This window comes from Ornithorhynchus anatinus, chromosome 2 (genome assembly GCF_004115215.2).
Source record: "Ornithorhynchus anatinus isolate Pmale09 chromosome 2, mOrnAna1.pri.v4, whole genome shotgun sequence".
Classification (NCBI taxonomy): Eukaryota; Metazoa; Chordata; class Mammalia; order Monotremata; family Ornithorhynchidae; genus Ornithorhynchus; species Ornithorhynchus anatinus.
Window position 1 is genome coordinate 169,395,081 of NC_041729.1, and position 25,723 is coordinate 169,420,803.

At 46.4% G+C, this 25,723-nt stretch overlaps 1 protein-coding gene across 3 annotated transcripts in view; it reads left to right on the forward strand.

The window, feature by feature from the left end:
- The window catches only part of PDE3A (phosphodiesterase 3A), a 298,794-nt gene that overhangs the window by 66,823 nt on the left and 206,248 nt on the right, over positions 1-25,723 (forward strand). Inside the window, exon 1 of one of the 3 annotated variants that reach the window (XM_029052387.2) lies at positions 21,567-21,738. The exons of the other annotated variants lie outside the window; for them this stretch is intronic. Within the exon in view, the coding sequence (XP_028908220.1) occupies positions 21,673-21,738 (66 nt within the window). The 5' untranslated portion in view covers positions 21,567-21,672. Of the gene's footprint in view, positions 1-21,566; positions 21,739-25,723 lie in introns of those variants that run through there. 3 annotated transcript variants of the gene reach the window in all.

Below are 25,723 nucleotides of genomic sequence, written 5' to 3' on the forward strand. Positions count from 1 at the left end.
TGTCATCTTTGACTCATCTCTCTCGTTCACACCACACATCCGATCCGTTACCGAGACATGCTGGTCTCACCTTTATAATATCACCACGATCCACCCTTTCCTCTCCACCCAAATGGCTACCTTACGGCTACGGGCTCTCGTAATATCCCAGCTACACTACTGTGTCAGCCTTCTCTCTGATCTCCCTTCCTCCTCTCTCGCCCCGCTCCGGTCTATTTTTCACTCCGCTGCCCGGCTCATCTTCCTGCAGAAACGCTCTGGGCCTGTCACTCCCCTTCTTAAACAACTCCAGTGGTTGCCTATCGACTTCCGCTCCAAACAAAAACTCCTCACTCTAAGCTTCGAGGCTCTACATCACCTCGCCTCTTCCTACCTCTCCTCCCTTGTCTCTTTCTACCGCCCACCCCGCACGCTCCGCTCCTCCGTCGCCCACCTCCTCACCGTCCCTCGGTCTCGCCCATCCCGCCGTCGACCCCCGGGCCACGTCCTCCCGCGGTCCCGGAACGCCCTCCCTCCTCACCTCCGCCAAACTGATTCTCTTTCCCTCTTCAAAACCCTACTTAAAACTCACCTCCTCCAAGAGGCCTTCCCAGACTGAGCTCCCCCCTTTTTTCCCTCTGCTCCCTCTACCCCCCCCCTTCACCTCTCCACAGCTAAACCCTCTTCTCCCCGCTTTCCCTCTGCTCCTCCCCCTCTCCCGTCCCACCCCCTCGGCACTGTACTCGTCCGCTCCGACTGTATATATCTTCATCACCCTATTTATTTTGTTTAATGAGCTGTACATCACCCTGATTCTATTTATTTGCCATTGTTTTTATGAGATGTTCTTCCCTTTGACTCTATTTATCGCCATTGTTCTCGTCTGCCCGTCTCCCCCGATTAGACTGTGCTCCCGTCGAAGGGCAGGGACTGTCTCTATCTGTTGCCGATTTGTACATTCCAAGCGCTTAGTACAGTGCTCTGCACATAGTAAGCACTCAATAAATACTAATGAGTGAGTGAATGAATGAATGAATGAATGAATGAATGAATGAATGAATGAAGAAAGGACTTGAGACAGGACAACAGGGTTAGTAGACAGAATCCCTGCTCTCAAGAAACTTGAAATCCACTGTGTGCAAAACACCCAGTAGCAGGGAAACAGCGTGGCTCAATGGAAAGAGCCCGGGCTTGGGAGTCAGAGGTTGTGGGTTCTAATCCTAGCTCCACCCCTTGTCAGCTGTGAGACTTTGGGCAAGTCACTTCACTTCTCGGTGCCTCGATGAACTCATCTGTAAAATGGAGATTGAGACTGTGAGCCCCACGTGGGACAACCTGATGACCCTGTATCTACCCCAGCACTTAGAACAGTGCTTGGCACATAGTAAGCGTTTAACAAATACCACCATCATCGTCATCACTGTACTAATTGCATTGGATAGTGAAGTAGACACTACTTTGGTCCTCAAGCAGGTTACAATCTTTGATTCATCATCATTTTCATCCTCGTCCTCAGTGATATTTATCGAGTGTGTACTGTATTAGAGAAGCAGCGTGGCTCAGTGGAAAGAGCACGGGCTTTGGAGTCAGAGGTCATGAGTTCGAATCCCAGCTCTGCCACTTGTCAGCTGTGTGACTGTGGGCAAGTCACTTAACTTGTCTGTGCCTCAGTTACCTCATCTGTAAAATGGGGATTAAGACTGTGAGCCCCACGTGGGACATCCTGATTCCCCTGTGTCTACCCCAGCGCTTAGAACAGTGCTCGGCACATAACAAGCGCTTAACAAATACCAACATTATTATTATTATTATTACTGTGGGTAGACCAATGTATTAAGTGTTTGGGAGAGTACAACCCTTAGAAAAACAGCCTGGCCCAGTGGCTAAAGCATGAGCCTGGGAGTCAGAAGGACCTGGCTTCTAATCCCGGCTCCCCCTCCTTGTTTGCTGTGTGACCCTGGGCAAGTCACTTAGCTCTCTGTGCAGCACTCTCCTCATCTGAAAAATGGGTATTCACTACCTTCATTCATTCATTCAATCACATTTATTGAGCCCTTACTGTGTGCAGAGCACTGTACTAAGCGCTTGGAAAGTACAATTTGGCAAAATTCAGAGACAATCCCTACCCAACGAAGGGCTCATAGTCTAGAAGGAGGGAAGACAGACAGCAAAACACAACTAGTAGACAGGCATCAATAGCATCAATTTAAATAAATACCTGTTCTCCTATTTATTCTGTGAATGCTACATGGGAGAGGGTCTAAACCCAACGTGGTCATTTTATATCTACCCCAAATCTTAGTACAGTGCTTAGCACATAGCAAGCACTTAACAAATAGCATTATTATTATTTAAGAAGCAGCATGGTCTAATGGTAAGAGCAGTGCCTGAGAAGGCAGAGGACCTGGGTTCTAATCCCAGCTCCGCCACTTGTCTGCTGTGTCACCTGGGGCAAGACACTTCCCTTCTCTTTGCCTCAGTTATCTCAACTGTAAAATGGGGACTGAAACTTGAGTCCCATGTGGGGTATGGACTTTGTCCACCCTGATTAGCTTGTACCTACCCTAGCGCTCAGTAGAGTGCGTGGCACAAGGTAAGCGCTTAACAAACCCCATTTAAAAAAAAGTGAGGGCTGAGGGATAGGAGCAATATGTGAATAAGTGTGTGCTAGCAGTACCAGAGCGATGGAATGACGCCGAGGGGTGAGAATTACCCGGGGACGTTAAAAAGCGCCACGATACTGTAGGATAGAAAGGCAGCATGAAAAGCAGCATGGCTTAGTGGGCAGAGCATAGGCCTGGGAGTCAGAAGGACCTGAGTTCCAATCCTGATCCCGCCACTTGTCTGCTGTGTGACCTTGGGTAAGTCATTTCACGTCTCTGTAAAGTGGGGATTAAGAGTGTGAGCCCCATATGGGACAGGGACTGTGTCCAACCTAATTAGCTTGGATCTACCTCAGCGCTTAGAACGGTGCCTGGAACATAGTAAGCGCTAAACAAGTACCATAGTAATTATTATTGTTATTATTAATCCCAGCCCACCTTGGGACTCATTTTGGTATATCAATCACCACCCTCCCCGTCGTCTCTGGGAGATGGAAAGGGGGAGATGGGGGGATTTCTGGCTTCCCTCAGTGGCCCCCAGCTGCCAAGCCCGACTTCCTTTGCGTTCAGTCCAGCTTCTGAGGAAAATCCTCCTCTCGAAACGCCCCAAATGTTGGAATCGGTTATTTGTGTACATTTTCAAAATAACTCCTCTTTGAATTTTCTGTTTTATGTGAACTGTAGTTAAACTCCTTTTTTTCCATGACTTGCGGAGAATGGTATTTAACTGTTTGTCGGTCACCTCTCTGTGAAAGATTGGGTTTTCAGTAGAACAGGGCAAGAGAAGTTCTAGGTGCTTCCGCCGACTAACCACACCAGCCGGGCTTTGCAATCTGTCAGTCAGTGGTATTGATTAGGCGCTTACTGAGCGCAGAGCACCGTACTGAGCACTTGGGAGAGGGCAACTGAATGATCGATTTATTGAGCCCTTACTGTGTACTGAGTGCTTGGGAGTGGACAATAGAACACTATAACAACACATTCCCTGACCACAACGAGATTACAGTCAAGAGGGGGAGACAGACATTAATAAAAACAAATAAATGACGGATATGGACATAAGGGGTGTGGGACTGGAAGGCGGGATGGATAAAGGGAGCGATTCAGGGTGACGCAGGAGGGAGTGGGAGACGAGAAAAGGAGGGATTAGTCTGGGAAGGCCTCTTGGAGGCGATGGGCCTCCAATAAGGCTTCCAAGGAGGGGACAGTCCTTGTCTGTAGGATTTGAGGAAGGAAAGCGTTTCAGGCCAGAGGCAGGACGTGGGCGAGAGGTCAGCAGCGAGATAGACACCATGGAAGCCCAGTGAGAAGGTTTATTCCCATGGCCCTTAATGGTTCTGAGCAGGGATTTATGTCTTGATATTGCGCAGCATTTTCCCTTGTTATACCCGGGGTTTGGGGTGGTGGACTGCCAGTTTATGGAGGATTTTTATTTTCCGGAGATCGCAGAGGGTATGAATGTTGGTTGAAAACAAAGTGGTCACAGACCTCCGATGGGGTGGGTGGGGAAGAAGGAAAATCCATTACTAAGTTGGCCTTCCAGCATTGAGCCTGCACTTAATGAAGCAGCGTGGCTCAGTGGAAAGAGTACGGGCTTGGGAGTCCGAGGTCATGGGTTCTAATTCCGGCTCTGTCGCTTGTCAGCTGTGTGACTTTGGGTAAGTCACTTCACTTCTCTGTGCCTCAGTTACCTCCTCTGTAAAATGGGGATGAAGAATGTGAGTCCCACGTGGGATAACCTGATCACCTTGTATCTCCTCCAGTGCTTAGAACAGTGCTTGACACATAGTAAGCGCTTAACAAATGCCAACTTAAAAAAAGTCAAACTTGGCTAGTAATTCCACAGATACCCATAAATTGCATATCTAAATAGATATATTGGGAAGTAGTGTGGCTTAGTGGAAAAAGCATGAGCTTGGGAGTCAGAGGTAGTGAGTTCTGAACCTGACTCTGCCACTTGTCAGCTGTGTGACTTTGGGCAAGTCACTTCTCTGTGCCTCAGTTACCTCATCTGTAAAATGGGGATTAAAACTGTGAGCCCCATGAGGGGCAACCTGATAACCTTGAATCTATCCCAGTGCTTAGAACAGTGATTGGCACATAGTAAGCGCTTAACAAATGCCATTATTATTATTATTATTATAGATATACATAGATCATATATGTATGTGATTGTGTGTAATATAGCCGTATATCTAAGGAATATATGTGTCTATTTCTGTGAAATGTATATGTGTGTCTGTGTGTAAAACTGTTGAACATATATGTATCTGTGAAATTTATACATATAAAATCTATGGAATATATACTTACATATCTGTGGATATGTATACATATGTTTGTATACATATACATACACACGTATAGTCCACAGATATGTAAGTATATATAATAATAATAATAATAATGTTGGTATTTGTTAAGCGCTTACTATGTGCCGAGCACTGTTCTAAGCGCTGGGGTAGACATAGGGGAATCGGGTTGTCCCACGTGGGGCTCACAGTCTTAATCCCCATTTTACAGATGAGGGAACTGAGGCACCGAGAAGTTAAGTGACTTGCCCACAGTCACACAGCCGACAAGTGGCAGAGCTGGGATTCGAACTCATGAGCCCTGACTCCAAAGCCCGTGCTCTTTCCACTGAGCCACGGATATTCGGTGGTCTTTATACTAGCCATGTTTGATAGAAGGAGCAGCGTGGCTTAGTGAAAGAGCTCAGGCTTGGGAGTCAGAGGTGATGGGTTCTAATCCTGGTCCCGCCACTTAGGGGAAGCAGCGTGGCTCAGTGGAAAGAGCCTGGGCTTCGGAGTCAGAGGTCATGGGTTCGACTCCCGGCTCTGCCACTTGTCAGCTGTGTGACTGTGGGCAAGTCACTTGACTTCTCTGTGCCTCAGTTACCTCATCTGTAAAATGGGGATTAACTGTGAGCCTCATGTGGGACAACCTGATTACCCTGTATCTACCCCAGCGCTTAGAACAGTGCTCTGCGCATAGTAAGTGCTTAACAATTACCAACGTTATTACTTATCAGCTGTGTGACTTTGGGTCAGTCACTTAACTTCTCTGTGCCTCAGTTACCTCCTCTGTAAAATGAGAATTAAGACTGTAAACTCCACGTGGGACAACCTGATGACCTTGTATCTCCCCCAGCACTTAGAACAGTGCTTGGCACATAGTAAGCACTTAACCAATACCATCATTATTATATATGTATATGTATCTCAAGGGGTAAGACCTCCCTGACATATCAATCAGTCATACGTAGTGAGTGCTTGCTGTGTGCAGAGCACTGTACTAAGCACTTGGGAGACTATAATTCATTCATTCATTCAATAGTATTTATTGAGCACTTACTATGTGCAGAGCACTGTACTAAGCGCTTGGAATGGACAAATCGGTAACAGATAGAGACAGTCCCTGCCCTTTGAAGGCCTTTGGCCCATTAGATTACAGTCTAATCGGGGGAGACAGACAGAAAGAAACAATAGCATTAAATAGAATCAAGGGGATGAGTTGGTAGATACATTCCCTGCCCACAGTGAATTTACAATCTAGAGGGGGAGACAGATATTAATATAGATGAAGAAATTATGCATATGAACATAAGAGTTCTGGGGCTGAAGGTGGCATGAATAAGGGGAGCAAATCTAAGATAAGGTGGATTGGTTTCCTTTTCATTCAGTCATATTTATTAAGCGTTTACTGTGTGCAGAGCACTATACTAAGCATTTGGAAAAGTATAGTACAGCAATAATCGGAATTCAGAACCTGCTACTTCCTAATCTCCCTCCAGCCTGGTCCTGGAGGATAGAAATCCAATGGATTGTCCTCTTCCAAACGCTTAGTACAGTGCTCTGCATCCAGGAGATTGACAGCTCCCTGAGGTCAGGGATGGCATCTACTAACTCTATTGTCCTCTCCCAAACGTTTAGTGCAGTGCTGTGCGTAGAACCTCCTTGAGGGAGTGCGTAGTAAGCATTCAGCAAATACCACTGATTGGTAGTGTGATTATCTAATATTCTCTTTTCCTTTGAAGGCTAATTAAATGAATTTATTCCCCCTCTATTAGAAATGGCTTGTCGCGAATAAGCTGATTTCTACTTAGTTGTTGGGTGAAGAAAGTTGTTAGTCATTTTCACGTTGACAAGAAATTATTTCTTAAAAATAGCAATAGGGTTCATTAAATGTTGGAGTGGATATAATACTGGATTATCATTTTTCTTTCCCAGTGCTTTACAATAATAATAATGTGATAATAAGTAATAATAAATGATAAGTGATAATAAATGATGATAAGTGCCCCGCTAGACCGTAAGCTCGTTGTGGGCAGGGAATGTGTCTGTTTATTGTTATATTGTTCTCTATCAAGTGCTTAGTACAATGCTCTGCACACAGTAAGTGCTAAATAAATATGATTGAATGAATGAACAAAAACCATTATTATTATTATTAGACAATCAGATCAGGGTCAGTCTGTGTCCTACGTAGAATTCCATCTGTAAAATGGGGATTAAGACTGTGAGCCCCACGTGGGACAACCTGATCACCTTGTATCCCCCCAGTGCTTAGAACAGTGCTTTGCACATATTAAATGCTTAATAAATACCACCGTTATTATTATTACTAATTCACAGTCTGAGAGGGAAGGAGAGCATGATCTTATCCCCGTTTGACAGAGGAAGAACTGAGACACAGAGAAGTGAAGTAACTTTCATGAGGTCACACAGTGGATAAGTGATGAAGCCAGGACTAGAACACAGTTCCAGCCCTCAAGAAGAAGCAGCATGGGTTAGTGGAAAGAGCCCAGGCTTGGGAGTCAGAGGTCATGGCTTCTAATCCTGGCTCTGCCACTTGTCTGCTCTGTGACCTTGGGCAAGTCACTTAACTTCTATGGGCCTCAGTTCCCTCATCTGTAAAATGGGGATGAAGACTGTGAGCCCCAGGTGGGTCAACTTGATTACCTTGTATTTACCCCAGCACTTAGAACAGTGCTTGGCACATAGTAAGTGCTTAACAAATACCATCATTATCATATTATTATTATTATTTAGCAATAAACAGACACATTCCCTGACAACCTGGATTCTAATTCTGGCTCTGCCACTTACCTGCTGTGTGACCTGAAATAAGCTACTTCACTTCTCTGTGCCTCAGCTGTCCCTTTGTTAGATGGGAATTCAGTGTTTGCCCAGTGTTTACCCAGTGTTTACCACATCTGACCTGATTTTCTTATATCTACCCTAGTGCTCAGTCTGGTCCACAGCAAGGCCCAGTGGATAGAGCAAGGGCCTGGGTTCTAATTCCAGTTCTGCCACTCGACCGATGTGTGACCTCGGACACGTCACTTCGCTTCTCTGGGCTTCAGTGACCTCATCTGTAAAATGGGGATTGAGACTGTGAGCCCCATGAGGAACAGAGACTCTGTCCAAACTTGTATCTACCCTGGCGCTCAGTACAGTGCCTGGCCCTGATTGACTGACTTGGGGACAACAGTTCATTCATTCAATAGTATTTATTGAGCGCTTACTATGTGCAGAGCACTGTACTAAGCACTTGGAACGTACAAATCGGTAACAGATAGGGACAGTCCCTGCCCTTTGACGGGCTTACGGTCTAATCGGGGGAGACGGACAGACGAGAACAACGGCGATAAATAGAATCAAGGGGATGAACATCTCATTAAAACAATAGCAAATAAATGGAATCGAGGCGATGTTCATTTCATTAACAAAATAAATAGGGTAATGAAAATATATACAGTTGAGTGGACGAGTACAGTGCTGAGGGGATGGGACGGGAGAGGGGAAGGAGCAGAGGGAAATGGGGGGGAAAGAGGGGTTAGCTGTGGAGTTGACCTCCTCCCTTGGTTTTCCCCGCTGTCCAAAGGTCCAGTTTGAAATCCGCCCTGTTGGTCAGGCGAAGAGCAATCTAATGGCCTTGCAGGCCCTGGTGCCTCCAAGAGGTACTGAGGAATCCGGCAACTGGAAGATAATAATAATAATAATTATGGTATTTGTTAAGCATTTACTATGTGCCAGGCACTGTTTTAAGCACTGGGATAGATACAAGACAGTTGGGTTGGACACAGTCCCTGTCCCACCTAGGGCTTGCAGTCTTCATCCCTGTTTTACAGTGCAGTAACTGAGGCCCAGAGTAGTGAAGTGATTTGCCCGGGGTCACATAGACAAGTGGCAGATCCGGTATTAGAATCCGGGTCCTTCTGACTCCCAGGCCTGGGCTCTATCCACTAGACCATGCTGCTTCTCACATTGAGCACTTACTATGTATAGAGCACCGGACTGAACGCCTGGGAGAGTAAAGAACCACAGAGTTGTTGACACATTCCACTGCCCACAAGGAGTTTATCAGTCAGTGCTATTTACTGAGTGCTTACTATGTACAGAGCATTGGACTAGGCACTTGGGAGAGTATAAGACAACAGAGTTGGTTGACACAGTCCCTGTCCACTAGAAGCTTATCAACAATCAATGCTATTTATTGAGCATTTATTATGTGCAGAACACTGTACTAAGTGCCTGGCTGAGTACAATGCAACAGAATTGGTTGACACATTCCCTGCCCACTAGAAGCTTATAAATCAATCAGTGGTGTTTATTGAGCGCTTACTATTTGCAGAGCACTGTACTAAGCACTTGAGGGGTGTAAAACACATTCCCGGCCCACAAGGTGCTCTCAGTCTGGAGGACTTTGGGATTGCGAAGATCACGGGTCACTAACAAATGACCCAATCCCATCCTCCGCTTATTCCCCTCCTGCCTCCGGTGCCTTTTCATCAGGCCCAGGCAGACGGAGGCCTGTGGAAATCTCTAAGTTTTACCATGAAATGGCCAGATATGAGGCCGGCTCATTGTGACCTTGATTAAATAGTAAATAACCAAGGCATTTGTTAAGTGCTTACTACGTGCCAAGCCTGTTCTAAGTAATAAGGTGGGTACGAGGAATTCAGGTTATCCCTCGCGGGGCTCACAGTCTTAATCCCCCTTTTACAGATGAGGGAACTGAGGCCCAGAGAAGTGAAGCGACTTGCCCAAAGTCACACAAGAAGACAAGTGGCGGAGCGGGGTTAGAATCCACGTCCTCTGACTCCCAAACCCGGGGTCTTGCCGCTAGGCCATGCCATCCAGGCAGCTCCACCACCCATATTTGCTCTCCCTTCTGAGGAGTGGCAGTCGTTTTGCAAGTGGAAATAGAAAAGAAGTCCCCCTGGGTTGAAAATAGTGCTCCACACCCAGTAAGTGCTCAATAAATAGCATGGATGGAGTCCTTTAAGGGGCTTCTGGAGAGGCTGCGGCGGGGTTTGGATGGTGCCGATGGCTCGGTCCTACCCTGAGGGAGAGGAAAGGGAAGCAGCATCGCCTAGTGGATGGAGCACGGCCCTGGGAGGCAGGGGATCTGGGTTCCGATCCCTGCTTGGCCTCTTATCTGCTGTGTGACCTTGAGCGAGTCAGTTCACTTGATGAAGGACCTCAATTCCTTCATCTGCAAAATGAGGATTCAATCAACCAATCATATTTATTGAACACTACTGTGTTCAGAACACTAAGTGTTTGGGAGAGTACAGTAGATCAATATAATAATGATGGTATTTGTTAAGTGCTTACTATGTGGCAAGCACTGTTCTAAGCGCTAGGGTAGATACAAGGCAGTCAGGTTGTCCCACACGGGGCTCATAGACTTAATCCCTATTTTACAGATGAGGGAACTGAGGCACAGAGAAGTGAAGTGACTTACTCAAAGTCGCACAGCAGACAAGTGGCGGACCTGAGATTAGAACCCACGACCTCTGACTCCCAAGCCCGGGCTCTTTCCACTAAGCCACTCGGCTTCTCTAACAGTCACATTTCTTGCCCATAACGATCTTACAGTCTTGATTCAAGGGCTGTTTTCCCTTCTACTTAGACTGTAGACTTGATTATCCCAAGACGGTGGGACTTGATTATGTTGTAGCAGAGAAGCGGTGTTGCCTAGTGGATAGAACACGGACCTGTGTTCTAATGCTGGTTCCGCCACTTGTCTTCTGTGTGACCTTTGACAAGTCACTTCACTTCTCTGGGCCTCAGTTCCCTCATCCATAAAATGGGGATTAAGATTGTAAGCCCTGTGTGGGATGGGGACTGTGTCTCTAGTGCGGCGCTTAGGACAGTACCTGGCATATAGTAAGAGCTTAACAAGCACCACAACTATTATTATTACAATATCTCTGCCAGGCCTTAGTACAATGCTTGGCACATAGTAAGCACTTAACAAATATCACAATTATTTGACTATTATTAATATAACTGGGCAGGGATCTTATCTACCAACTATGAAGCAACATGGCTTAGTGGAAAGAGCCCGGGCCTGGGAGTCAGAGGCTGTGGGTTCTAATTCCGGCTCTGCCACTTGTCAGCTGTGTCACTTGGGCAACTCAACCTCTCTGTGCCTCAGTTCCCTCATCTGTAAAATGAGGATTAGAAGTGTGAGCCCCACGTGGGACAACCTGATTACCCTGTATCTACCCCAGTGCTTAGAACAGTGCTTGGCACATAATGAGTGCTTAACAAACTTGTTTTGTTTCTCTGTCTTTCTCCCGTGATTAGTCTGTGAGCCCGTTGTTGGCAGGGATTGTCTTTATCTGTTGCCTGAATTGTACATTCTTAGCGCTTAGTATAGTGCTCTGCACACAGTAACCGCTCAATAAATATGATTGAATTGAATGAGTGAATGAACAAATACCATTATTATTATTATTTTGTTATTATTATCATTTCTAATGTCATTAATATTATTATGTCCACCTCTATTCAGATTTTGCATGTTTCTCTGTGTGTGAACTCCTTGGAGGCAGGGGATGAGAAGCAGTTTGGCTTAGTGGAAAGAGTCCGGGCTTGGGAGTCAGAGGTCATGGGTTCTAATTCCGGCTCCACCACTTGTCTGCTGTGTGACTTTGGGCAAGTCACTTCACTTCTCTGTGCCTCAGTTACCTCATCTGTAAAATGGGGACTAGGTCTGTGAGCCCCACTGGGACAACCTGATCACCTTGAATCCCTCCAGCGCTTAGAACAGTGCTTTGCACTTAGTAATCGTTTAACAAATACCACCATTATCATTATTATTAATGTCATTCCCCGATTCTGAATTTCTCAAATTCCTTGTTACGTTTTCTTGCTCTCTGCCTCTCTCCTGCCTTATGCTGCTATGTGCAGGGCACTGTACTGAGCGCTTGGAATGTACAATTCGGCAACAGATAGAGACGATCCCTACCCAACGATGGGCTCACAGTACTACGCTTCTACTCCTCTTACGCCACTGCTCTGTCCTAAGAGGAATGTGCAGTTATAGATCGGCTCTGCTGTTTCCACATTGTTTCCACTTCCCCCACAGGAATGGAGCTCCATGATTTTTCCCAGCAGATTCCTCTACTTAAGGATGTGTTTTATTCGTCGCTCCCTCCCCTTAACATTCGTCACTCATTCATTAATCCACAAAATGGGGCAATATCCGCTCGGCGGCTCATCCGGTTTTGAGTTAAAAGTAATTTTTTAACATCGACAACTTTGGCCTCTGCACCTTTTAGGGAACGTTGGCAAGAACCTCTGAAATAATTTTAATGGATGTTTCCCTTTTCCGGACTTCAAAGGTTACCGCCCCAAAGCTTTTCCTTATGCCCTGACTCTATTAGTTTTAACTTCCCGTCTTCCCGGCTGCAGGAAAAATAGGACATCCTCGCATTATCCTCATATTCACGGTCAGCTACCGCTGGTAATTAGCCTGGAGGTTGCGCGCGAGATAAAAGCAAGATGCGAAAACATAAGTTGTTTCTAGGTGGGGGGAAAATGGAGGAAAATAGGTTACCTTTCTAACTCGGTACAAATTCCAATAAAAATGTGTTTCTTGGCTTAATGTTTTCAGAGCATAGCTGGTGCAACGTTAGAGACTCCTGCGGTTTATCGGTGTGTTTTTCTAGTTCTTGTAATGGCGTGTGTTAAGTGCGTAGTCTGTGACAAGCTCTGGGCTACACACTGGGGTAGATAGAAGGTGATGAGGTGGGACACGGTCTCTGTACCACATGAGACTCGCGGTCTTCATCTTGCTTTACAGATGAGGGAACTGAGATCCAGAGACTTGAAGTGACTTGCCCAAGGCCACACAGCAGACAAGTGGCGGAGTTGGGATTAGAACCCAGGTCTTCTGACTCCCTGGCTGGTGCTCTTTCCATTAGACCACGCTGCTTCTCCCTTGGAAAGGTAGAATAATAATGTTGGTATTTGTTAAGCGCTTACTATGTGCAGAACACTCTTCTAAGCACTGGGGTAGACACAGAGTAATCAGATTGTCCCACGCGAGGCTCACAGTCTTCATCCCCATTTTAATAATAATAATAATAATGTTGGTATTTGTTAAGCGCTTACTATGTGCAGAGCACTGTTCTAAGTGCTGGGGTAGACACAGGGGAATCAGGTTGTCCCACGCGAGGCTCACAGTCTTAATCCCCATTTTACCGATGAGGTAACTGAGGCACAGAGAAGTTAAGTGACTTGCCCAAAGTCCCACAGCTGACAAGTGGCAGAGCTGGGATTCGAACTCATGAGCTCTGACTCCAAAGCCCATGCTCTTTCCACTGAGCCTCGCTGTGTGAGCAGACAGGATCCCCGCTCTGACCAATATGGGACATGTTTACCAGCTGTGTTATAATGCTGATGGTATTTATTAAGCACTTACTATGTGCCAGTCAGTGTCCTAAGCTCTGGGATGGATACAAGCAAATCTAGCTGGATACGGTATTGTTATATTGTACTCTCCCAAGCACTTAATACAGAGCTCTGCACACAGTAAGCGCTCAATAACTACAACTGTTTGATGGGACTCACAGTCTGAGTAGGAGGAGATTATTATTATTAGTATTATGTTGTGTCGTCAAATCGTTTCCTATTCATAGCAGCCCTGTGGTTATATTTTCTCCAGGACGTCCTGTCTTCTGCCACAATCCGTAACTTTTCTAACGGTTCTTCCATTATCGCTGTAATAGTCTCTATCCATCCCTGGTCTGCCTCTTCGGCGTTTGCCCCGGACTTTTCCTACAATTAGTGTCTTTTTCAGAGAATCAGTCCTCCTGATTTGGGGGCCAAAATATGCGAATCCTAAATCAAGTCATTTGGCCTGCCGAAGACCACTTTGGACCACAGATATTGAATCCCCACTTGCCGTGGCTAATTTCTGGCACACAAGTGGCTCTGTATATAAGTTGTCCTCTTCAGTACCGAGAACGTGGCAAGGCTATTTGTATATGTGTATACACTGTGTATATAATAATAATAATAATGGTATTTGTTATTAATAATGTTGGTATTTTTTAAGCACTTACTGTGTGCCAAGCACTGTTCTAAGCTCTGGGGTAGACACAGGGGAATCAGGTTGTCTCACGTGGGGCTCACAGTCTTCATCCCCATTTTCCAGATGAGGTAACTGAGGCACCGAGAAGGAAAGTGACTTGCCCAAAGTCACACAGCTGACAAGTGGCAGAGCCGGGATTCGAACCCATGACCTCTGACTCCAAAGCCCCTGCTCTTTCATTCATTCATTCAATAGTATTTATTGAGCGCTTACTATGTGCAGAGCACTGTACTAAGCGCTTGGAATGTACAAGTCGGTAACAGATAGAGACAGTCCCTGCCGTTTGACGGGCTTACGGTCTAATCGGGGGAGACACTGAGCCACGCTGTTAAGTGCTTACTATGTGTCAAGCACTCTTCTAAAAACCCGGGTAGATCCGAGATAATAATAATAACGATTGTATTTGTTAAGTGCTCACTATGTGCCTAGCACTCTTCTAAGCACTGGGGTAGACGCAGGGGAATCAGTTTGTCCCATGTGGGGCTCACACTTTTAATCCCCATTTTACAGATGAGGTAACTGAGGCACAGAGAAGTTAAGTGATTTGCCCACAGTCACACAGCAGACAAGTGGCAGGACCGGGATTTAAACGTACGTCATCTGACTCCCAAGTCTGTGCGCTTGCCACTAAGCCACGTTGCTTCCCTTAAATCGCTTCGCTGCTCTGGGCCTCAGCTATCTCATCTGTAAAAATGAGGATTAAGACAGTGAGCTCCTCGTGAGATAGGGACTGTGGCCAACCTGATGATCTTGGATCTACCCCAGCGCTTAGGACAGTGCCTGGCACAGAGCAAAAGCTTCACAAAATACCCCATTCATTCAGTAGTATTTATTGAGCGCTTACTATGTGCAGAGCACTGTACTAAGCGCTTGGAATGTACATTTCGGCAACAGATAGAGACAATCCCTGCCCAATGACAGGCTCACAGTCTAAACAGGGGAGACAGCAAAGCAAAACAGAACAATACAAAATAAGACAACATCATCAAGATAAATAGGATCAAGGAGATATACACCTCATTAGCAAAATAAATAGGGTAATAAATAATTTATACAAATGAGCACAGTGCTGAGGGGAGGGGAAGGGGGAAGAGCAGAGGGTGGGGGGGAAGGGAGGGGAGGAGGAGCAGAGGGAAAAGGGGGTAGCTTAGTGTGGGAAGGCCTCCTGGAGGAGGTGAGCTCTCAGTAGGGCTTTGAAGAGGGGAAGAGAGTGAGTTTGGCGGAGGTGAGGAGGGAGGGCGTTCCGGAACGGCGGGAAGACGTGGGCCAGAGGTCGACGGCGGGACAGGCGAGAACGGGGGACGGTGAGGAAGTGGGCGGCAGAGGAGCGGAGCCTGCGGGGTGGGCATTGGAAAGAGAGAAGGTAGGTGAGGTAGGAGGGGGCAAGGGGATGGAGAGCCTTGAAGCCCAGAGTGAGGAATTTTTGTTTCGTGCAAAGGTCGATAGGCAACCACTGGAGGTTTTTGAGGAGGGGAGTGACATTCCCAGAGTGTTTCTGTAGGAAGCCGATCCGGGCAGAGGAATGAAGAATAGACTGGAGCGGGGAGAGGCAGCAGGAAGGGAAATCGGAGAGGAAGCTGACACAACAATCCAGTCGGGATAATATGAGAGCTTGTACCAGCACGATAGCCATTTGGATGGAGAGGAAAGGGCGGACCTTGGCGATATTGTAAAGGTGAGACCGGCAGGCTTTGGTGACGGATTGGATGTGTGGGGTGAATGAGAGATCCGAGTCAAGGATGACATCCGGGTTGCAGGCCTGTGAGACGGGAAGGGTGGTCGTGCCGTCCACAGTGACGGGGAAGTCAGGGAGTGGACGGGGTTTGGGAGGGAAGAGAAGGAGCTCAGTTTTAGACATGTAAACCACATGTACCACATGTAGACCACATGATAACTAATACCATTTAAAAATAATTATAATAAAAAAGACAAGGTCAGTAGAAAGGCCACAATGGAGTCCTGCCTTTCCAACCCACCCCAGAACACCCACTGAGGCTCGAGAGCAGAAGGGAAGGGGTTGGAAGGAGATGGGGAAACTGAGGCTCCCATTCATCCTACTCAATCAATCAATCAATGGTATTAACTGAATGCTTGCTATGTAAAGAGCACTGTATTGAGCACTATTCTCTTCCCCTGATTGGCACTCAGAGGCTCCTTGCTGGCTTGGAGATGGCTGTGAGTTGGCCAGGGGTGGGATCCATAGTTATTGAGCAACCCCTGAGGGCTGTGTACTGTACTGAACGCTCACTCATTCGTTCAATCGTATTTTTTGAGTGCTGATGCTGTGCAGAGCACTCTACTAAATGCTTGAGAGAGTACAACATAGCAATAAACAGACACATGTCCTGCCCACAACAAGCTGACAGTCTAGTGCAGGGACGGCAGAAACCCAAGGCCTCACTCTACCCACAAGCTCATTTTGGGCAGGGACCATAATAATAACAATAATAAGAAGAATTTTGGCATTTGATAAGCACTTACTACTTGCCAGTCACTGTACTAAGCACTGGGGTGGATACAAGCAAATCAGGTTGGACAGAGTCCCTGTTCCACACGGGGCTCACAGTCTTAATTCCCATTTTACAGATGAGGTAACCGAGGCACAGGAATGTTAAGTGACTTGCCTAAGGCCACATAGCAGACAAGTGGCAGAGCCAGGATCAGAACCCGTGATCTTTGGACTCCCAGGCCCGTGCTCTATCCACTACACCGTGCTGCTTCTCCAAGTACGTTTATTGTGTTATTGTACTCTCCCAAGCGCTTAGCACAGTGATATGCACAAAATAAGCGTTCAGTAAATACGATCGAATGAACGAAGGAGGTTCCAGCGTAAGGGTCTCTGGGTTGGGTTCGGAGGCCGACTTGGCTCGACGGCGAGCATCATGACCACCGCCCCGCCTGGAGTTTCCCGTCGTCCTTTGGGCCGGCTGACTACACGACCGGTGGAAAGGAGCAAAGACGGAACAGGGGAGGGGCGAGTTGTGAGATCCGGCAGCGCCCCGGGCCGTCCGGAGCCAATGTGGGAATTTTCCTGTCGTAAGAGAGATCTGACACAATGAAGCATTAAAAATAGCTCCCTACAAGAACATCTGTTCCATCTCTTTGCCCCATTCTTCGACCATTTGATAGCTTTTATTAAACCCAGGACCAATGGGCTCATTGTGGGAAGGTTGGGAAAACATTTGGATGGAAAAAAATTAGAGTAGGGAGAAGAGGACTTATCGAATGCCTTCCGTTCCTCCGGAACTCGGGTTTTCACCGTGCGTCAGGGCTAAGACGTGTTTAGGAAATTAGGGAAGGTTTGCTCATGATGGCAACCTGTATAGCCACCACAGACTGAGTTGTCGGGAGCCAGGGTTGTGGGCATGATGGACACTGAGATGTCACATAATAATAATCACAATAATTGTGGAATTTGTTAAGTGCTTACTATGCGCCAGGCATTGCCCTAAGCGCTGAGGCGGATACAAGATAATTGGGTCGGACACAGTCCTTGTCCTGCATAGGGCTCGTAGCCTTAATCCCCATTTTACAGATGTGGTAACTGAAGCCCGGAGAAGTGATGTGACTTCCCCAAGTTTAAACAGCACACAGATGGCAGAGGCGGGTTCAGAACCCAGGTCCTTCTGACTCCCAGGCTTGGCTCTATCCACTAGACCACACTGCTTCTCTTTCCTGCTCTGTGACCTTGGACAAGTCACCTCCCTTCCTCTGTGTTTCAGTTTCCTCATCTGTCAAAAGGGAATGAATTACCTCTTCCCCCCCTGCTTTGCCCGTGTGAGACGGGGACAGTGTCCTACGAGGTCATCGGGTATCTATCCCACTGCTCAGCACAGTGTTTGGCCTCTAGTGAGCAGTCAGCACAAACTTCAACAATTATTAGCTATAGCACGGGTGTCCCTGAATGGGAGGTTTTTTCAGCGCTTAGAACAGTGGTCGGCACAGTGAGCACTTAACAAATACCATCGTTATTATTATTATTGAGAAGCTAGTATTTATTAGGATCTTACTGTGTACGGAGGGCATACATAGGTGGGAATTAGATGCAGTCCCAGCTGAAGTTGACATTGAATTGTCTGTGTGCTGCCTCTGTGTCCTAGCAATCCCTGACATTCTCTTTGGTCAAGAAACTGCCAAAAATTCAATTCAGTGGAACATTTATGCACGGTCCCTTCTTTTTCCTAAGTATTTTATTTCTGGGTTTGTCTCCCTTGTTAGACTGTAAAGGTCCTCGAGGGCAGAGATCATGAATTCTAGTAGTAGCAGTAGAAATTTATTTAAATTAATGTCTGTCTCCCCGCTCTAGACTGCAAGCTCACTGTGGGCAGGGAATGCGTCTGTTATATTGTCATAGTGTACTCTCCCATGCACTTAGTACACAGTAAGCACTCAATAAATAATCAATCGTATTTACTGAGCACTTCCTGTGTGCAGAGCACTGTTCTAAGCTCTTGGAGGAGTACAATGTAACGGTTGATAGACACATTCGCTGCCCATAACAAACTCATAGTCTAGATTAATTTATTAATTGATAGTAACGGTAATAGCAATAGTTATAGGAGCACTAATAAGAGTAGTTAGCTCATCTCCAAACTACAAACTAGGCACAGAGATGTTAAGTGACTTACCCAAGATCACACAGCAGACAAGTGGGGGGGCCAGGATTAGAACCTACATCCTCTGACTCCCAAATCCAAGTGATTGCCACTAAGCCATGCTGCTTCCCTTAAATTACTTTGCTTTTCTGGGCTTCATCTGTAAAATGTGGGTAGGGAGTGTGTCTGCCAGCTCAATCAATCAACCATCAGTGGTGTATTTATTATTTACTATGCGCAGAGTACTATACTAAGCGATTGGGAGAGTACAGTGCAACACATTCAGCGATTGGGAGAATTAGTAGATTGCAATCCCCGCTCTCCACCATTTTACAGGTTATTTTAAGCAGACCATTCATTCATTCAGTTGTATTTATTGAGCGTTTATTGAGTGCAGAACACTGTACTAAGTTCTTGGAAAGTACAATTCAGCAATAAAGAGGGACAATCCCTGCACACACTGGGCTTACAGCCTAGAAGGGGGGAGACAGACATCAAAATAAGTAAACAGGCATTAGTATAAATAGAGTTATAGATATATACACATCAAAAGAGTAAACAGGCATCAATATAGTAAACAGGTAGCGAACACATTCCCTGCCCATAATGCGCTTAGAGTCTGGAGGGGAGAAAAGACATTAATATGAATAAATAAGTTATAAATAATTATAATTTAAGGATATGTACTTAAGTGCTGGGTTCTGGGGGTATGGAGAATATCAAGCATCCAAAGGTCACAGATTGAGGTGCATACTTGACGCAGAGCAGCAACGGAGAGCAAGCGGGGAAAAGAGGACTTAATTAGGGAAGGCCTCTTAGAGGAGATGTGACCTTAGTCATTCTTTGGAGGTGCAGAGAGGGGTGATCTGGCGGATATGGAGGGGGAGGGAGTTCCAGGCTAGGGAAGGTCACGAGAAAGGGCTCGGCAGTGAGATAGACAAGATCGGGGCACAGTGAGTAAATGGGTGCTGGAAGAGCAGAGTGTGCAGGCTGGGCTGGAGTAGGACATCAGGGAGGTGAGGTAGGTCGGGGCGAGCTGATTGAGTGTTTTAAAGCCGACGGTGAGGAATTTCTGTTTGACGCGGAGGTGGATGGGAGCCACTGGGGGTTCTCGAGGAGTCGGGAGACACGGAATGAATGTTTTTGTAGAAAAATGATCCAGGCAGCAGAGTGAAGTCAGGATTGGAGTGGGGAGAGCCAGGAATCTGGGAGGTCAGCGAGGAGGCAGATGCAGTAGTCAAGGAGGGAGAGGAGAAGTGCTTGGATCAACAAGGTAGCAGTTTGGATGGAGAGGAAAGGTTGGATTTTAGCGATGTTGCGAAGGTAGAACTGACAGGATCGGTTGTCCGTTTGAATACGTAGGCAGAATCAGAGAGACGAGTCAAAGACAAAGACAAGTTTTAGGTCTTAATAGTAATGCTAATGATGGTATTTGTTAAGCGCTTATTATGTGCCAAGCACTGTTCTAAGCGCTGGGGTAGGTACAAGGTAATCAGGTTGTCTCATGTAGGCCTCGCAGTGTTAATCCTCCTTTTACAGATGAGGGAACTGAAGCACAGAGAAGTTAAGTGATTTGCCCAAAGTCACACAGCTGATAAGTGGTGGAGCCGGGATTAGAACCCACAATTTCTGACTCTCAAGCCCGGGCTCTTTCCACTAAACTATGCTGCTTCTTATAACTTGTGCAATAGGGTGGATAGTGGTGTTCTCTACAGTGATGGGAAAGACAGGGAGAAGACAGGGCTTGGGTGGGTAGGTAAGGAGTTCAGTTTTGCACGTGTTTAATTTGAGGTGTTGGTGGGACATCCAAGTAGTTGAAGGCAGGAGGAAATGCGAGATTGTGGGGAAGGAGAGAGGTCAGGGCTGGAGATGTGGATTTAGGAATCATCTGTAGAGACGGTAATTGAAGCTATGGGAGTGAATGAGTTCTCCAAGGGCATGGGTGTAGAGGGAGCATAGAAGGGGACCCAAAACTGAGCTGTGAAGGACCTCCTACTGTCAGAGGGTGGGAGACAGAGGAGGAGCAGCCCCCAAAGATACTAAGAAGGAGAGATCAGAGAGATAGGAGGAGAACTAAGAGAGGACAGTGGCAGTGAATCCAACCTTGGATTAAGTTTCTAGGAGAAGGGGGTGGCTTACAGTGTCCAAGGCGGCTGAATGGTCTAGGAGGATTAGGATGGAGTAGAGGCCATCGGAACTGGCAAGAAAAAGGTTATTAGGTACCTTAGAGAGAGTTGTTTCTGTGGAGTGAAGGGGCAGAAGGCAGATTGGATGGGATTTAGGAGAGAATTGGAGGCGAGAAGTGGAGACAGCGGGTGTAAACAACTCTCTCAAGAAGTTCGGAGAGAAATGGTAGCGGGGACATGGGGCGATAAATGGACGGAGCCATGGGGGTCAAGTGAGGGTTATTTTTAGGATGGGGAGAAGTAAGCATGTTTGAAAGCAGTGGGGAATAACAATATTAATTATTATGGCATTTGTTAAGCACTTACTATGTGCCAGGCACTGAGCCCTATGGTAGATACAAGCGAACTGGGGACACAGTCCCTGGCCCACGTGGGGCTCACGGGCTCGATCCCCATTCTACAGATGAGAGTACTGAAGCACAGAGAAGTGAAGTGACTTGCCCAAGGTCACACAGCAGACAAGCGGCGGAGTCAGGAAGAAGCCATTGAAATACAAAAAGTTGAAGACTTGTAGTCAAGGAGGGGGCAAATGTTTTCCAAAGTTCTGAAAGGATGGGGTCAGAAGCACAGGAGGAGGGAGGTAGGTTTAGAGAAGAGGCGAGAGATTTCATCTTGAGTTACTGCAGAGAATACAGGGAAACTCAAAGAAGGTGGAGTGGGAGATGGGAGAGAGCAGGGGAGATTTTAGGGAGATCACTCCTGATGGTTTCAATTTTGTTGATGAAGTATGTGGCCAGGTCATTAGGGGAAAGAGATGGTGCAGGTGTGGGGGAAAGGAAAAGGAGCTGTCTGGAACAGCTGTTGGAGGCAGTGAGGAGGGGAGTGCATTAGAAAGGGGAACTATTGTTGCCAGAGAGTGGAGAGGCCCGGATCGAAGCAGCTAAGAACGAATTTAAGGTGGACAAGGGCAGAGAGATGAGTGGATTTCCTCCAAGAGGGTTCTGCATCTCGCCACAGGAGCGGGAGGAGCGAAGTGCACAGGTAATCCAGGATTGTGGGTTCGGGGTGTGGGACTGGCAGAGAGATGTGAGAGTGAGACAGTTCAGTTGATGTTCAATTGATGCTATCGATGCCTGCCTACTTGTTTTGTTTTGTTGTCCGTCTCCCCTCTTCTAGACTGTGAGTCTGTCGTTGGGCAGGGATTGTCTCTGTTGACAAATTGTACTTTTTACAGTAAGCATTTAACAAATACCGTAAAAATAATAATAATAATCTACTCCAGCATTTAGAACAGTGTTTGGCACATAGTAAGTGCTTGACAAGTATCATAATGATTATAATTAATTCTGTTGTATTTTACTCTCCCAAGTGCTTAGTACAGTGCTGTACACACAGTAAGTGCTCAATAAATGTTGGTATTTGTTAAGCGCTTACTATGTGCAGAGCACTGTTCTAAGCGCTGGGATAGATACAGGGTAATCAGGTTGTCCCATGTGAGGCTCACAGTCTTCATCCCCATTTTACAGATGAGGGAACTGAGGCACAGAGAAGTGAAGCGACTTGCCCACGGTCACACAGCTGCCAAGTGGCAGAGCAGGGATTCGAACCCATGACCTCTGACTCCCAAGCCCAGGCTTTTCCCACTGAACCATGCTGCTTCCCCAGTAAATACGACTGAATGAATCGAGTGAGTGAAAGTTCACTGGAGAAGGTGGTGTTGAATCTATTTGTGGGTCAGGAGATGGTAGTTCAGGTCTGGAGAACTGCTGTATTGTACTCTCCCAAGTGCTTAGTACATATTCCTCTCTGCCAAGTGCTTGGTATAATGTTATGTACAGAGTAAGCACTTAATAAATACCACTGACAAGGAATAGTAGCAAGAGGAGCAGTAATAATAGCAACAGCAGGGAGAGCGGTAATGGTAGGCAGCATTTATTGACTGTTCCCTTGACACTGTACTGGGTGCTTGGGAGTTAGAGAGTAGCCAAATGCCTTATTCATTCAATCATTTATTGAGCACTTACTAGGTGCAGAGCATTGTACTAAGCACCTGGAATGTAAATTTGGCAACAGATGAGGACAATCCCTGCCCACGAAGGGGCTCACAGTCTAAAAGGGGGCTCAATGTATTCATTCTCTGCCCAAAAGGAGCTTCCACTCTTAAGGGAAGGAGCCAAACATAAAAATGCCTTGAACTAGAATAATCAGTGTTCGTTCAATACCATTTATTGAGCACTTACTGTGGGCAAAGCACTTGGGAGAGTACAAATCAACAGACTTTATAATAATAATTATTATGGTAATTGTCAAATGCTTACTATGTGCCAAACACTGTTCTAACTGCTGGGGTAGATTATCATTATTATTATTGTATCAAGTGCTTATTGTGTGCCAAACTCCGTTCTAAGCACCGGGGTAGATACAGGGCAATCAGATCTAACACAGTCCCTGTCCCATGTGGGGCTTCAGTCTCAATCCCCATTGTATGGATGAGGTAACTGAGGCCCAGAGAAGCGAAGTGACTTCCCCGAGGTCACACAGCAGACAAGTGGTAGAGTCGGAATTAGAACCCAGGTCCTTCTGACTCCCAGGCCCCTGCTCTATCCACTAAGCCATGCTGATTCCCACTAATTAGCGGACCAGTTCCCTGCACATAAAATGCTCAGACAGCGGCGGCTAGAGGAGCAGAATTTCCGGCTCCGTCCTCAGGCTTCCCAGGTTTTGTGGAAGGTTCGGGCTGAGTGGGTCTCCTTTTTCCCGCCAGGACGGTAGGAGGCAGAACAGGCAGAAGTCTCCTTCATTCACTCAGTCCTATTTATTGAGCACTTACTGTGTGCAGAGCACTGTACTAAACGCTTGGAAAGTACAGTACAGCAATAAAGAGAGACAATCCCCTTGAAGCACAGGTCAGGAACTGTGTCTGAACTCACGATTTTTCCACCTATGTTGGCGCTTTGCATGTAGTAAGCTCTTTGTAAATGTTATTATTAACAAAAGTTTCATTATTATTATTAAGTGCTTACTCTGGGCCAAGTTCTGGGGTAGATAGTTGTTGTCAAATGGTTTCAAGTCCAGTGCCAATTAGTACAGGGCTAAGTGCTTAGTAGTGCTCTGCACACAGTAAGTGCTCAATAAATATGTTTGAATGAACGAATCATTTCCTCTCCACGGCGACTCCGCCGACACATCTTCTCCAGAGCAGCACATCTTCATCTGGAGTCGTTCTGGTACGTACATCCATAGGGTTTTCTTGATAAATACGGAAGCGGTTTACCATCGCCTTCTTCCGTGCGGTAAAAATCGAGTCTTTGTCTCTGACCAACATTTTGATCACTTGATTATTCGCCTTTGACTCTTTCTGTGTCACTGCTGCCTGAATTGACTGTAGATAGACGTAATCAATCAGAGATAACCCCAAAACAACGGGAAGCTTTTGGTGACAGAGATTTCATAGGGAAAATATTGAACCAGGAGCCCTACTAAAATCACATCTCCTCCAGGAAGGCTTCACTATAATTATAATAATCATTAAGGTGTTTGTTGAGCGCTTAGTATGTGCCAAGTACTGAATGAATCCCCACTCCCGCAGCATTTGATCCTCATTATCGTCATCACCATTTGAGCAGTCACAGGTGTGCAGAGCATTGCACTAAGCATGAGAAGCAGCGTGGCTTAGTGGAAAGAGCACGGGTTTGGGAGTCAGAGGTCGTGGGTTCTAGTCCTGGCTCTGCCACTTGTCAGCTGTGTGACTTTGGGCAAGTCACTTCAATTCTCTGGGCTTCAGTTCCCTCATCTGTAAAATGGGATTAAGACTGGGAGCCCCATGTGGGGCAACCTGATCACCTTGTATCCCCTCATTGTTTAGAACAGTGCTTTACACAGAGTAGGCACTTAACAAATGCCATCATTATTTTTACTATTATATGTAGTAATATTATTATTACATAATACTATTAATAATAATATGATGGCATTTGTTTAGCGCTTACTATGTGCCAGGCACTGTACTAAATGCTGGGGTAGATTCAAGCAAGTTGGGTTGGACAGATTCCTTTGTTTTAGGTGGCTCTCCCAGTTTCAATCTGGTAATTGAGGCACAGAGAAGTTAAGTGACTTGCCTAAAGTCACATGGCAAGCAAGTGACGGAGTCAGATTAGAACCCATGACCTTCTGACTCCCAAGCCCGTACTGTATCCACTGCACCATGCTGCGGCACTGGAGTACCTAATGGGTTCAGAGCACTATACCATACATTTGGGAAATACAGCAGAAAATGATAGTAATAATAATAATGGTGTTTAAGTGCTAACTTTGTGCCAAGTACCGTTCTAAGCGCTGCGGGAGATACGAGATAATCAGGTTGCCCCACGTGGGGCTCACAGTCTTAATCCCCATTTTACAGATGAGGTAACTGAGGCACAGAGAAAGTAAATGACTTGCACAAGGTCACAAAGCAGGCAGATGGCAGAGGCAGAATTAGAGCCCGGATCCTTCTAACTCCCAGGCCTGGGGTCTGTCCACTAGGCTATGCTGCTTTTCCTCCTTTCGTATCTACCAAGCACTTAGTACGGTGCATCTCATTGAGCAGGCGCTCAATAAATGCCACCACCATCCCCCCAACCAATACCACTATTCTACTGCTGCAACTTTCCCAACACCCCTGCGCATTCATTCAATAGTATTTATTGAGCGCTTACTATGTGCAGAGCACTGTACTAAGCGCTTGGAATGTACAAATCGGTAACAGATAGAGACAAGTCCCTGCCCTGTGATGGGCTTACGGTCTAATCGGGGATTCACTGCTGGGAAATTAGGGAATTTTTTATGTTTTTTGGTGGTATTTGTTAAGGTCTTCCTATATGCCAGACACTAGTAAGAGCTGAGATAGAGACCAGCTGATCAAGTTGGACACAGTCCACGTCCAACATGGGGGTCACAGTCTTAATCCCCAGGAGCCGGGTTTAATCAGTGGTATTTATTGAGCACTTACTATGCATGCAGAGCACCGTACTAAGCGCTTGGGAGA